The following is a 16009-nucleotide window of genomic DNA, read 5'->3' on the forward strand; positions in this document are numbered from 1 at the left end:
TACAATATTGCGTTACTCCCTTAAAAAGTAACTAATTAAGTTACTTGGTTACTTTTTAAGAAAAGTAATGCGTTACAATATTGCGTTACTCCCTTAAAAAGTAACTAATTAAGTTACTTGGTTACTTTTTTTAAAAAGTAATCCGTTACAATATTGCGTTACTCCCTTAAAAAGTAACTAATTAAGTTACTTGGTTACTTTTTTTAAAAAGTAATGCGTTACAATATTGCGTTACTCCCTTAAAAAGTAACTAACTGCGATACTTGGTTACTTTTTTTAAAAAGTAATGCGTTACAATATTGCGTTACTCCCTTAAAAAGTAACTAACTGCGATACTTGGTTACTTTTTTAGTAATGCTCGGAGTGTGTGTGCGTGTGTTTCTCCTGACACTCTGAGTGTGTGTGTTTCGCCTGACACTCTGAGTGTGTGTGTGTGTGTTTCTCACCCAGCCACAGGCCGCAGGGCGTGAGTGTGTGTGTGTTTCTCACCCAGCCACAGGCCGCAGGGCGTGAGTGTGTGTGTGTGTGTCTCACCCAGCCGCAGGCCGCCGGGTGTGAGTGTGTGTGTGTTTCTCACCCAGCCACAGGCCGCAGGGCGTGAGTGTGTGTGTGTGTGTGTTTCTCACCCAGCCACAGGCCGCAGGACGTGAGTGTGTGTGTGTGTGTGTGTCTCACCCAGCCGCAGGCCGCCGGGTGTGAGTGCGCTCTTGTCTCCAGGACACGTGTTCTTGTTGGCTGTGATGGACACGAGCTCCAGAACTCGCTCCGCTCGCGCTCCGTCCATTCCCTGAGGCCTCAGATCCACCAGAACCAGATGATTATCAGTTCCTCCTACACGCAGAAAACGTCACTTCACATTCAGAAACATTATCCATCTGCCAGCACTGACACTATCAGAGGAGAACAAAAGTAAAACGATCTGAATACACTGCAAAAAAATGCTTTAAAGTCGAAAGAGTTTCTAGTCAAAATATAAAAAAAATCTTACATTAAGAAATATTTACTAGAGAAGCAAAAGTCTTGTTTTGGGGAAAATAACTCAAAATGAAGAGAGTTTTTGCTTAAAATAAGATAAATAATCTGCCAATGGGGTGAGAAAAATAATCTTAATTCAAACAGAAAACAAGATTATTTTTCTCACCCCATTGGCAGATTATTTATCTTATTTTAAGCAAAAACTCTCTTCATTTTGAGTTATTTGTCACTAAGTGTAAAAATACAGTGTGTAGACACTTTTATTGAACTGAATCTATCTCATATCTGTAGAAGTTTCTTTTTAATAATGTGAATCTGCAGAGTCAGTCTGTATTGTGCTATAGAAATAAAGCCGACTTGACTTCCTGTTCGCCGATTACAGATTTATCATGACATTATCATGACAACTACATGGCACACTATGTAGTTTTTCACCACTAGAGGTCGCCTATTCAAAACAAAGGCGTGGCTTGATGTCGCTGAAATTGGATTCATCGGAGTTGTTGCCTTACCCTTACAGCCAATGGAAACACACACACACACCTACACCCCCAACACCCACACCCACACACACACACACACACACACACACACACACAAAAGTCAAAAAAAGATGTACAATTTTTCTTTCATAAATCTTACATATTGTGCCTTTAAGAGCCGTTTGCACTGAAGGAACAACAGCAGCATCCACAGCACACGCCCCGAACGCACAAAAACATAATTAAAGCGCGATTAAACACTTCAGACGAGAGTTAGTCAAACGTTATTCTTCAGTAAAAGTGATTCGGCTTCACCTGGAACATGAGAGAGAGTTCCTGTGAAACGCAGCAGCTCATAATGAGGACATTAACAGCAGAAAACTGTGAATAATAAACATCAGAAACAATTATTAAACTGAGGAAAAGACAGAATAAATTAACTCTTTTGTTTAGATGAGTCTTTTTTAAACAAGTTTATGTGACTTCTAAAGTGATCAATTTCACTTTACCGATAAAAACTGCCTCATTTTTATATATTTAGAGGCCCAGAAGGTTCTTCATCCGCTCGAGTCTATGGCAGCTCATTGAACCGAATGGTAAAAATTTTAACTTTATTCTGCATATTAATTATTATAATGAGGAATATTGTGATGTGTTTGTTCCCGGAAGAAACTCGAGACTACAATGGAGGCGTTTCAGGAGCACAGAAACACTGACACTGATAGAGAGAAGAACTCAAACAGCAACTTTACACACTAAAGGCAGATGAAGATGGGAAAACACAGAACGGGAGCTCTTTAACACTGCTGGTTATCATCAACTGCTTTATAACCAGTGCTTAATTTGAGCCGGATCCTGCCTAATAAGCGACCTCTAGCGGTGAAAAATTGCATTTCATCATCATGTGACAATGTAACTGTTACTGCTTGAAATAATTAAGATTTAGAAAACCTTACCAAGGCTGCATTTTTTTTTGGTAAAAAATACAGTAAACATTGTGAAATATTATAATAATTTAAACCAGCTGTTTTATACCAAGACTGCATTTATTTGATCAAAAATACAGTAAAAATTGAGAAATGTTATAATTTAAAATAGCTGTTTTATACCAAGACTGCATTTATTTGATCAAAAATACAGTTAAAAATTATGTAATATTATCATAATTTAAAATAGTTGTTTTATACCAAGGCTGTGTTATTTGATAATAAAAAAATACAGTAAAAACTGTGAAATATTATTACAATTTATAATAGCTGTTTTATACCAAGACTGCATTTATTTGATCAAAAATACAGTAAAAATTATTAAATATTATTATAATTTAAAATAGCTGTTTTATACCAAGGCTGCATTTATTTGATCAAAAATACAGTAAAAATTGTGAAATATTATTAAAATTTAAAATTACTGTTTTATATTAAGGCTGCATTTATTTGATCAAAAATACAGTTAAAAATTATGTAATATAATTTTATTTTTAAATTTTATTATAATAATATGTATTTATAATTTTATAATTTAAAATAGCTGTTTTATAGCAAGGCTGCGTTTATTTGATCAAAAATACAGTAAAAATTATTAAATATTATTATAATTTAAAATAGCTGTTTTATAGCAAGGCTGCGTTTATTTGATCAAAAATACAGTAAAAACTGTGAAATATTATTACAATTTATAATAGCTGTTTTATACCAAGGCTGCATTTATTTGATCAAAAATACAGTAAAAATTTTGAAATATTATTATAATTTAAAATAGCTGTTTTATAGCAAGGCTGCGTTTATTTGATCAAAAATACAGTAAAAACTGTGAAATATTATTACAATTTATAATAGCTGTTTTATACCAAGGCTGCATTTATTTGATCAAAAATACAGTAAAAATTTTGAAATATTATTACAATTTATAATAGCTGTTTTATACCAAGGCTGCATTTATTTGATCAAAAATACAGTAAAAATTATTAAATATTATTATAATTTAAAATAGCTGTTTTATAGCAAGGCTGCGTTTATTTGATCAAAAATACAGTAACATTTTTGAAATATTATTACAATTTAAAATTGCTGTTTTATACCAAGGCTGAATTAATTAGATTGAAAATACAGTAAAAATGTAACACTGCTGGTTAGCATCAACTGCTCTGTAAGCGGTGCTTAATTTGAGCCAGATCCTGTTCGAGAAAAGGTCCGATTTTAGATTGTGCATTACATGGTGACATGCATGCGTGAAGCAAGTACGGGTTAATCCAGATGTAGGGCTATATGAAGGTTATTTTTGCTATTGGCCCTTAGCATAGGATCAGCTTTCCTAAATTCAAAAGCGTTCTCATTGTTTGATGCCTATTGCTTATTCTGGCTGAGCCCCCAGTGCCATTTAAGGCGGCGTCATTTTAGAGCATTAGTTTTGAACTGTTGTCATGAATCAACACATATGTAGGCTATCGCATTTATTTCTTTTATATTTATATGATGGATTATTTGACATTCCCATTTTCAAATATGTGGAAGTGAAGGTGTTGTGTCGTTTAAACACCTTTGTTTTGTTTTTCTTCAGAATTCTTGTATTAAACCATCATTAAACCTACCGGAGACGAGTGTGTAGCCCTTCTTCAGCAGCGCGTCGGCCATGGCCTTGGAGTTCTTCACAACCTGAGCGATATATTCACGAAACATGGGCGTCGTGGCCTGGAGAGAGAGAGAGAATGAACAGCTATCAATTATCAAAAACCATAAATGAGTTCCCCAGTGCAGGAGCCATTGTTTAGAAGAAGATGAGACGGAATTGGAGATGCTGCAGCTCTAGGACTGATGCATATGTAATTTAGAAGATGAACAGCCAGTGAAAAACAGAAGAGAACGTCTGCTGTCAATGTATTGTGTGTGTCCAAGACAAATTCTCTTCGGGATAATAAAAGTCAATCAATCAATCAGTCGTACCTGTCGGAGAGCCTTGGCGACGCCAGCAATGTTGTGAAATATTATTAAACTTTAAAATAGCTGTTTTTTTTTTTTACCAAGGCAAAAATACAGTAAAAATATTGTACTATTATTATAATTTAAAATAGCTGTTTTATACCACGACTGTATTTATTTGATCTAAAATACAGTACAAATTGTGAAATATTATTATAATTTAAAATATTTTGGTTTTATATCTTGGTTTTATACCAAGGCTGTATTTATTTGATCAAAAATACAGTAAAAATTGTGAAATATTGTTATAATTTAAAATATTTTGGTTTTATATCTTGGTTTTATACCAAGGCTGTATTTATTTAATCATAAATCCAGTAAAACAGCGAAATATTCCTCCAGTGTAAATCATCTGTTCTCTATGTGAATATATAGTGATATACAGCCAGCGAAAGACAGAAGAGAACGTCTGCAGTCAGTGTATTGTGTATGTGTCCAAGATAAATTTCCTTCGCGTTAATAAAAGTCAATCAATCAAAATCAGTCGTACCTGTCGGAGTGCCACGGCGACGCCAGCGATGGCATGATTATGCGGGCCGCCCTGAAGCGAAGGAAACACAGAGAAGTTGACCTTCTCCTCCAGATTGTACATGACCTCTTTGCCCTTCTTATCCAGAGAGCGCACGCCCTTACGGTAGAATATAAGCCCCGCCCTGGGGGAGGAGCCACACGAGAGGAGGCGGAGAAACAGTCAATGATGTAGTGTGTGTTCTGTATGCATGCAACATCCACATCTACCATATTTTGTGAACATTGCATGAGATACTGTATCCCACTATACAATGTGCTCAACTTGACCTCTCATTTGATCAGTTATCATACATCTTTATACTAAATTTATTTGATCAAAAATACAGTAAAAATGTTGAAATATTATTGCAATTTAAAATAGCTGTTTTATACCAATGCTGCATGTATTTGATCAAAAAATACAGTACAATTATGAAATATTATTGAATTTAAAATAGCTGTTTTATACCAATGCTGTATTAATTTGATCAAAAATACAGTAAAAATGCATTTATTAGATGAAATAGCATCAGATTGACTGGGGGTGTCAATCAAGTGAATCAAATTGAGTCGTTCAACCCCTGATGTGTACCTGGATCCTCGCAGTGATTTGTGAGTGGTTGATGTGACGAGGTCTGCGTGTTCGAATGGCGAAGGAATGGCTTTGGCGGCCACGAGCCCGCTGATATGAGCCATGTCCGCCAGCATATACGCGTTCAACTCGCTGCACAACTGAGAGAGAGAGAGAAATAAAGAGCTTTGAGTAGATTATAAAAGCGTTCAGCGGCTCAGATCCGCAGCGCTCACAGCAAACATCACAATCAAAGCGTTCCCGTTATCAGCCCATCTGAAAGTGACCCGATGAGATCCGCTCGAGTCTCCGGGGAACGAGACCCAGATACCGCAGGCGCTTCACACACACTTCTGACGACATGTTTTCAGGACATAAAAATCATTTCCAGCTGATTATACACTGATAACTTTATGCACAGATACACTTAATCTTTCCTGGTGTGTGTGTGTGTGTGTGTGTGTGTGTGTGTGTGTGTGTTTAACAAATGTGTATAATGCCATGGGTATGACACAGGTATTACAGGAGAGGGTGAAATATGAGGACATTACCCAAGTCCCCACTTTTCAAAAGGCTGTGTGTGTGTGTGTGTGTGTGTGTGTGTGTGTGTGTGTGTGTGTGTGTGTGTATGTGTGTGTGTTGGGTAGGTTTAGGGGCAGTGTAAGGGGATAGAAAATACGGTTTGTACAGAATAAAAACCATTACGCCTATGGAATGTCCCCTTATGTCACAAAAACAAACGTGTGTGGTGTGTGAGAGAGTGTCTGTGTGTGTGTGTGTAAATGTGAGTGTGTAAGGGGTGTGTGAGCTGCTGACCTCGTGTTTATCTTGCAGTGAAATCAGGCCACACTGAATTCTAGCAACAAACATGAAACACACACAATCTCAGCCTTCAGGAGCAGCTTAACACAACGCAGAAAACCTGGAGCATAACGATAAACGGAAGTCTGAAGCTATGCAATTGTGAGTGTGTGTGTGTGTATGTGTGCCAGTGAGCATGAGTGTGTGTGTGTAAGTGTGTGCGATTGTGTGAGTGTGTGTGTGTGTGTGTGTGTGTATTAGTGTCTGTGAGCGTGAGTGTGTGCGATTGTGTGAGAGTGTGTGTGTGTATGTGTGTCTGTGAGCGTGAGTGTGTGTAAGTGTGTGCGATTGTGTGAGAGTGTATGAGAGTGAGTTTATGAGTGTGAGTGAATATGTATGTATGTGTGTGTGTGTGTGTGTGTGTGTGTGTGTGTGTGTGTGTCAGACAAACAATCAGACAGACAAACATCCAGACAGACAGACAGACAGACAAACATCCAGACAGACAGACAGTCAGACAGACAGACAGACAAACAATCAGACAGAGAGAGAGACAGACAGACAGTCAGAGAGACAGACAAACATCCAGACAGACAAACATCCAGACAGACAGACAGACAGACAGTCAGACAGACAGACAAACAATCAGACAGAGAGAGAGACAGACAGACAGTCAGAGAGACAGACAAACAATCAGACAGACAATCAGACAGCCAGACAAACAATCAGACAGAGAGACAGACAGACAGACAGACAGACAGACAGACAGTCAGACAGACAAACAATCAGACAGACAGACAGACAGACAGACAGACAGACAAACAATCAGAGAGAGAGAGACAGACAGACAGACAGTCAGAGAGACAGACAAACAATCAGACAGACAATCAGACAGCCAGCCAGACAAACAATCAGACAGACAGCCAGACAGACAGACAGCCAGACAGACAAACAATCAGCCAGACAGACAGACAGACAGACAGACAGACAGACAGACAAACAATCAGACAGACATACAAACAATCAGACAGACAGACAAACAATCAGACAGACAGACAAACAATCAGACAGACAGACAGACAGACAGACAGACAAACAATCAGACAGACAGACAGACAAACAATCAGACAGACAGACAGACAGACAAACAATCAGACAGACAGACAAACAATCAGACAGACAGACAAACAATCAGACAGACAGACAGACAGAAAAACAATCAGACAGACAGACAAACAATCAGACAGACAGACAAACAATCAGACAGACAGACAAACAATCAGACAGACAGACAGACAGACAAACAATCAGACAGACAGACAGACAGACAGACAGACAGACAGACAGACAGACAAACAATCAGACAGACAGACAAACAATCAGACAGCCAGACAGACAAACAATCAGACAGACAAACAATCAGACAGACAGACAAACAATCAGACAGACAGACCTTTTTGATGCGGCTGTAGTCGATGAGGCGAGCGTAAGCACTGGTTCCGGCGATGATGAGTTTGGGCCGGAAGAGTCGAGCCGTCAGCTCCATCTGATCGTAGTCAATCAGCCCTGATTTAGGCTGAGAGAGAGACAGACACCAGTAGAGTGATCACTATCTGACCACAGTCAATCAGCCCTGCTTCCCGTCCCCCTCGCCGCGCTTCCCGTCCCCCGTCGCCGCTCTTCCCGTCCCCCTCGCCGCGCTTCCCGTCCCCCTCGCCGCGCTTCCCGTCCCCCTCGCCGCTCTTCCCGTCCCCCTCGCCGCGCTTCCCGTCCCCCTCGCCGCTCTTCCCGCCCCCCTCGCCGCGCTTCCCGTCCCCCTCGCCGCGCTTCCCGTCACCCTCGCCGCTCTTCCCGTCCCCCTCGCCGCGCTTCCCGTCCCCCTCGCCGCTCTTCCCGTCCCCCTCGCCGCGCTTCCCGTCCCCCTCGCCGCGCTTCCCGTCACCCTCGCCGCTCTTCCAGTCCCCCTCGCCGCGCTTCCCGTCTCCCTCGCCGCGCTTCCCGTCTCCCTCGCCGCGCTTCCCGTCTCCCTTTGCCGTGCTTCCCTTCCCCCTCGCCGCGCTTCCCGTCACCCTCGCCGCTCTTCCAGTCCCCCTCGCCGCGCTTCCCGTCCCCCTCGCCGCGCTTCCCGTCCCCCTCGCCGCTCTTCCCGTCCCCCTCGCCGCGCTTCCCGTCCCCCTCGCCGCGCTTCCCGTCACCCTCGCCGCGCTTCCCGTCCCCCTCGCCGCGCTTCCCGTCCCCCTCGCCGCTCTTCCCGTCCCCCTCGCCGCGCTTCCCGTCCCCCTCGCCGCGCTTCCCGTCACCCTCGCCGCTCTTCCAGTCCCCCTCGCCGCGCTTCCCGTCTCCCTCGCCGCGCTTCCCGTCTCCCTCGCCGCGCTTCCCGTCTCCCTTTGCCGTGCTTCCCTTCCCCCTCGCCGCGCTTCCCGTCACCCTCGCCGCTCTTCCAGTCCCCCTCGCCGCGCTTCCCGTCCCCCTCGCCGCGCTTCCCGTCTCCCTTTGCCGCGCTTCCCGTCACCCTCGCCGCTCTTCCAGTCCCCCTCGCCGCGCTTCCCGTCCCCCTCGCCGCTCTTCCCGTCCCCCTCGCCGCTCTTCCCGTCCCCCTCGCCGCGCTTCCCGTCCCCCTCGCCGCGCTTCCCGTCCCCCTCGCCGCGCTTCCCGTCACCCTCGCCGCTCTTCCCGTCCCCCTCGCCGTGCTTCCCGTCCCCCTCGCCGCGCTTCCCGTCCCCCTCGCCGCTCTTCCCGTCCCCCTCGCCGTGCTTCCCGTCCCCCTCGCCGCTCTTCCCGTCCCCCTCGCCGCGCTTCCCGTCCCCCTCGCCGCTCTTCCCGTCCCCCTCGCCGCTCTTCCCGTCCCCCTCGCCGCTCTTCCCGTCGCCGCTCTTCCCGTCCCCCTCGCTGCTCTTCCCGTCCCCCTCGCCGCTCTTCCCGTCCCCCTCGCCGCGCTTCCCGTCACCCTCGCCGCTCTTCCCGTCACCCTCGCCGCGCTTCCCGTCCCCCTCGCCGCGCTTCCCGTCCCCCTTTGCCGCGCTTCCCGTCCCCCTTTGCCGCGCTTCCCGTCCCCCTCGCCTCTCTTCCCGTCCCCCTCGCCTCTCTTCCCGTACCCCTCGCCTCTCTTCCCGTCCCCCTCGCCGCGCTTCCCGTCCCCCTCGCCGCGCTTCCCGTCCCCCTCGCCTCTCTTCCCGTCCCCCTCGCCTCTCTTCCCGTCCCCCTCGCCGCTCTTCCCGTCCCCCTCGCCACGCTTCCCGTCCCCCTCGCCTCTCTTCCCGTCGCCGCTCTTCCCGTCCCCCTCGCTGCTCTTCCCGTCCCCCTCGCCTCTCTTCCCGTCCCCCTCGCCGCTCTTCCCGTCCCCCTCGCCTCTCTTCCCGTCCCCCTCGCCGCGCTTCCCGTCCCCCTCGCCGCGCTTCCCGTCCCCCTCGCCTCTCTTCCCGTCCCCCTCGCCTCTCTTCCCGTCCCCCTCGCCGCTCTTCCCGTCCCCCTCGCCGCTCTTCCCGTCCCCCTCGCCGCGCTTCCCGTCCCTCTGAGATCTGGACAGCAGATAATCTCTCTCTCTGTCGTTCTGTCAGTCACTCCATCACGTTGAAGTGTGTGTGTGTGTGTCTGAGGGCCGCCTGTCGATTTCCTATTATCTCTCCCATTGAGGGGACTGACCACTCATCCATCACACACACACTCCCATGCACACAGGCATGCATGCGCATACACTCACACACGCACACACACTCATGCACACACTCACAAGTGCACGCACACACTTGCACATTGTTTGACCCTTTTAATATTTTAGTTATTTGAAGTTAAACTTTTAGTGATTAATTCTGTTCTGAGTTGTATTCTGTAGAACGTAACGAGCCTCGTAACAAACACGATAATTTAAGGGATTAACTCGTGTATTTGTCACTCCTAAAGCTTCCCAGTGTGTGTGAGGCCTAAGAGATGAGATGAGATGTGGAACTTACGTTGAGTTTGTAGGGCATCGACTCGAAGTAGATGGAAGTGGCCGAGATCCGCTTGACGTCAGACATGTAGCCATGAGTGAGACTGAGGCACACAGAGAATATCTTACATTCGGTGCCACTGCACGAGTGGGCGAGAGAGAGAGAGAGAGAGAGAGAGAGAGAGAGAGAGAGAGAGAGAGAGAGAGAGAGAGAGAGAGAGAGAGAGAGAGAGAGAGAGAGAGAGAGAGAGCTGATGGTCACTCACTGTCCTCCGTCGGGCAGGTCGAGGCCCATTATGCGGTCGTGTGGGTTCAGGACGGCGGTGTAAGCGGCGAAGTTTGCCGGAGATCCGGAGTAAGGCTGAACATTCACACCCCAGAGCGCCGGGTCGAGATCAAACGCCTCCAGAGCCCTCTTCTGGCAGAGCAGCTCAATCTGATCAACCACCTCTGCTCCGCCGTAATACCTGCACACACACACACACACACACGCGCACACAAACACGCACAAGCACACACACGCACGCACACAAACAAGCACAAGCATACACACGCACGCACACAAACAAGCACAAGCACACACACGCATGCACACAAACACGCACGAGCACACAAACACACGCACGCACAAACAATATAAATACATATATAAGAACATATAAAACAAATCGAAAATTAATTTATATATCAATAAAAAAAATCTAATAAATGATTACAATTAAATAAAAGGTAAATAAAGTTAAAAAAATATATAGTAATAAATAAATTATAAAAAATGAAAACAAATTCTAAATAAATGCCTATTAACACACCAAAAAAAAATGACTAAACGGGATTTACAAGATAAAGATATTTCTTCATGGAACGTAAAACACACACAATGTCAGTTCCTTAAAAAAAGAAAAGAAAAAATAAATAAATCTGTACACAAAAATACACACACACCTTTTCCCTGGGTATCCTTCAGAATACTTGTTGTTTAGACACGAACCCTGAGCCTCGAGAGCCGCTCGACTGCAGAAGTTCTGTCAACACACACACACACACACACACACACACACACACACACACACACACACACACACACACACACACACACACACACACACACACACACACACACTTTGATGAGCAGCAATGGAGGGAAAGATTCTCCGTAAATCTGAAATATTTGTATAAAATATACTAAATAATCTGGTAAGGATGTAAGGATGTTCACACTGATGTGTATAGTTAATCTTCTTATTATCATATTATTTTTTTTTTAATGGGGTGGTCAAAAAGCAGGTCAGGAACATGCAGGCCAAGTGAGTTTTTAGGGTTTTTAAAAATATATATTTAATAAAACAATGAATAATAAGTTCTCTCATATTATTCCATTACTTCTGCAGTTTTTCGCCGTGGTATCGGTTCAGTATCGGTATCGAGGTATTGTAGTCTGGTATCGGTTCAGTATCGGTATCGAGGTATTGTAGTCTGGTATCGGTTCAGTAACGGTATCGAGGTATTGTAGTCTGGTATCGGTTCAGTAACAGTATCGAGGTATTGTAGTCTGGTATCGGTTCAGTAACAGTATCGAGGTATTGTAGTCTGGTATCGGTTCAGTAACGGTATCGAGGTATTGTAGTCTGGTATCGGTTCAGTAACAGTATCGAGGTATTGTAGTCTGGTATCGGTTCAGTAACAGTATCGAGGTATTGTAGTCTGGTATCGGTTCAGTAACAGTATCGAGGTATTGTAGTCTGGTATCGGTTCAGTAACAGTATCGAGGTATTGTAGTCTGGTATCGGTTCAGTAACGGTATCGAGGTATTGTAGTCTGGTATCGGTTCAGTAACAGTATCGAGGTATTGTAGTCTGGTATCGGTTCAGTAACGGTATCGAGGTATTGTAGTCTGGTATCGGTTCAGTAACAGTATCGAGGTATTGTAGTCTGGTATCGGTTCAGTAACAGTATCGAGGTATTGTAGTCTGGTATCGGTTCAGTAACGGTATCGAGGTATTGTAGTCTGGTATCGGTTCAGTATCGGTATCGAGGTATTGTAGTCTGGTATCGGTTCAGTAACAGTATCGAGGTATTGTAGTCTGGTATCGGTTCAGTATCGGTATCGAGGTATTGTAGTCTGGTATCGGTTCAGTATCGGTATCGAGGTATTGTAGTCTGGTATCGGTTCAGTATCGGTATCGAGGTATTGTAGTCTGGTATCGGTTCAGTATCGGTATCGAGGTATTGTAGTCTGGTATCGGTTCAGTTTCGGTATCGAGGTATTGTAGTCTGGTATCGTATCGAAGTCATCATTTTGGTATCGTGACCACACTATTCTATATTAAACGTATTTGCTGATATTCTCTTTTTTTGTTATAATGGTTTACAAATTTGTACCTTTTAGTTTTACATTTTGTCAAGGGCTTGTTTACATCTATATTCGTTAGAATACTCTACTGAATGCCAAAGCTGCAAGTTAAATGATAAGTTAAGTAAAATTGTTGAAAATTATCATGATAAATTAGTCGATAGATTATATAAATCCATTATTATATTTATTATGATGATATAAAAATAGTTGTTAGTGTCCGAAGAAGAGGTGAATAAACTACACAACTTGATTACTGTAGTAAAAGTAACAGCACTGCTGGTCAAATATTACTCCGGTACAAGTGAAAATTGTAAAAACAGATTTTTACTGGAGTAAAAGTACAGAATTATTAGTTTTCAAAAGTACTTAAGTATCAAAAGTAAATGTCCTTCTTTATGTCGCCGCATTATTGTATTATAGTTGTATAAATGCACATTATGCCATCATGGTTTAAGCCAGTCAGTGACGCTCCATCTGACACACTAGCAGACGACTAACTTAAACTCATTTAAATACTTGTAGAAAAGTTACAAAGCTGCTGTCACTTTAAGGCCGAATGCACGGATCCAATACACTGATACACATCTGATATTCTCACACTGTTCACCTTCACTGAAGACAGAATCAACTTTGTTTATGTGAATCCTCCACTAAATGAGCATTTGGACATCCGTCTTCTTCCATTTTGCTCTAAACTATAAATCAGTGTTTAATAAATGCTGTGAAATCATTGAACTTCACGAGACTCTACAAGAGTGATTCCTGAAAGGCTTTCTGCAAAAACCCAAACACCTTTTAAAGAAGAAAAAAATCATCACTGACTTTCAAAGCGGCGACAGAAACGACTTTCCACTTCGAGGACCTTGATAGAAATGTAGTGGAGTAAAGAGGACGATATTTGTCTTTCAGATGGAGTGAAGTTAAAGTCAGAAGATTACAGAAAAAATAATCCTCCAGTAAAGCACAGAGACTCAAACAGTGAACTTCAGTACAGGACTCGAGTAAATGTGTGTGTGTGTGTGTGTTTGTGTGAGGATGCGGGTCACTTCTGAGGCGAGTCTGTGTGAGTGTGTGTCTGTTTGTGTGTGTGTGTCACCTCTGAGGCGATGAGCTCCAGCCCGCGGCACTGCCGGTCCTTCTCCTTCAGCAGAAGCTTCCACATCTCCGGATCGTCCTGAGCCAGACTCTCCTGCCCCGTCCACGAGTGCTCGTCATCCGCACACACTGCAGCCGAATGCTGGGATCTGGAGGTGACGCCGGGAGCATGCCGGACCAGCGGCTGAAACACACACGTTTGTTTTCGTGAAATGTGAGAACGTTCCATAGACCGGATGGTTTTTATACCGTACTAACCATATTTTCATTCTAGAGCACCTTTAAGCCTTTTGTAAAGTGGGGCCATGGGTAATGTCCTCATATTTCACCCTCTCCTGTAATACCTGTGTCATACCCATGGCATTATACACATCTGTGTCCTCATATGTCACAAAAACATGCCACACACACACACACACACACACACACACACACACACACACACACACACACACACACACACACACACACACACACACACACACACACACACACACACACACACACACAACAATAATTACATGTGTAGAACTGCTAGGAGACAAACATCCCGCTTATGAAGATCTGACTCACTGATCACCACCAACCAGATGTGGGATTAACAATATAATATAATATAATATAATATAATATAATATAATATAATATAATATAATATAATATAATATAATATAATATAATATAATATAATTAATATAATAATATAATACAATATAATATATATTAAAATATGTTGTATATGCATTTGTATATGTTTTAAATTACATATATCATAAATTAATAATGATTTTTTTCTTGATTGCTTTATTTAAATGTTAATCCTATGGATCATATTTTATATTATAATATATTACACATAATATTTATATTTTTATCATTTGTTTTTCGTAATTTATCACATTTATATACAATGATATATTTAATTTAATTATAAATGTAATTTATTATATATATATAATTCTTGTTTTATTTAATGCTTTTGTTTTAAATGTGCATCATATTTTATGTTATATAATATATAAACATATTACAAATAATATATAATATACAAGTCAATATTTTTATGTTTTTCCTAATTTATAATATTTTATATATATAGATAGAGAGAGAGAGAGAGAGAGAGAGAGAGAGAGAGAGAGAGAGAGAGAGAGAGAGAGAGAGAGAGAGAGAGAGAGAGAGAGAGATACACACACACACTACGTTATATGACATGCATAAAAATGTTCCAATAAAGAAGCAAATATTTCAATAATATTAAATATCGTAGCTCTATGGATGAATATGATATTATATAAGAATCATCAGTATGATTCATATGGATCCATGATGGAGCAATAATAACCAAAATATAAATATATCTTTATTAACCACAGAACTGACGCCTGAGAGCTGCGAATATGATATTAATTATGAACTTGAGTTTGAGAAATCATGACAAAAACACAAAATATGAAGAGCGACAGGCTGGAATCAGAGCTGAAATAAATTAATTCTACAGTTCGATGTTCGTGTGTGCGAGAGAGAGAGTGAGTGAGTGTGTGAGTGAGTGAGGGAGTGTGTGTATGTGTGTGTGTGGAGCCGCTGTTGAGATACAATAATCAGCATGACGCTTTAATTCTGCTCCAATCAGCAACTCAACAGAAACTTTACAGCCAAGTGAAAATTCAGCATAACTGCTTATCTAATCACTCTCACACACACACACACACACACACACACACACACACACACACACACACACACACACACACACACACACACACACACACACACACACACACACACACACACACACACACACACACACACACACACACACACACACACACACACCTCAGCAGATTAAGAGTTTCTGGGTGTCGTCTCAACCGTTCTGAACTCACAGATTCTCCGTCTCTGAATTTAAGAACAAGAAAGCACCAAACACGCCACACTAGTGCCAGTGTCCACATGTCTGGAAGTGGAACGACGCGCCGTTAGCAGATGGAAAAAACAGTTTTTAACCTTCATTCTTCATTCTGAGTTTCCAGCGGCCCTGATAGGGCTCATTAAGTCCATCCTTTACATGTTAATGTGTGTGTAGGAGCTCTGACCCCACATGAGCTTCCATTTGAAGGCGTAGCGTGGCTACTTTCTGGAGATAGTTGTTGTTTCACACACAATAACTTTATGCTAAATTACTCAGTGACCATTTAAACCTGGATTTAACCGACTCAAACTGTAAAGCTAGATATGAAGATATAAGATATGAAGAGTTATTACAGCTCAGACAACACACACTCACACGGTTATCACTTTAGCAATGTTTTATGT

At 42.8% G+C, this 16009-nt stretch overlaps 1 protein-coding gene across 1 annotated transcript in view; it reads right to left on the reverse strand.

Annotated features, from left to right (window-relative positions):
• The window catches only part of shmt2 (serine hydroxymethyltransferase 2 (mitochondrial)), a 31484-nt gene that overhangs the window by 2435 nt on the left and 13040 nt on the right, over positions 1–16009 (reverse strand). The window contains exons 2-10 of the mRNA XM_067458695.1: positions 13698–13880; positions 11191–11270; positions 10512–10712; positions 10268–10349; positions 7771–7893; positions 5538–5677; positions 4926–5088; positions 4048–4147; positions 676–831 (exon numbers count right to left, since the gene is read on the reverse strand). Of these exons, the coding sequence (XP_067314796.1) occupies positions 676–831; positions 4048–4147; positions 4926–5088; positions 5538–5677; positions 7771–7893; positions 10268–10349; positions 10512–10712; positions 11191–11270; positions 13698–13880 (1228 nt within the window). The remainder of the gene's footprint in view (positions 1–675; positions 832–4047; positions 4148–4925; positions 5089–5537; positions 5678–7770; positions 7894–10267; positions 10350–10511; positions 10713–11190; positions 11271–13697; positions 13881–16009) is intronic.

The sequence above is a fragment of the Pseudorasbora parva genome, chromosome 12 (genome assembly GCF_024679245.1).
Source record: "Pseudorasbora parva isolate DD20220531a chromosome 12, ASM2467924v1, whole genome shotgun sequence".
In the NCBI taxonomy this organism is placed as follows: domain Eukaryota; kingdom Metazoa; phylum Chordata; class Actinopteri; order Cypriniformes; family Gobionidae; genus Pseudorasbora; species Pseudorasbora parva.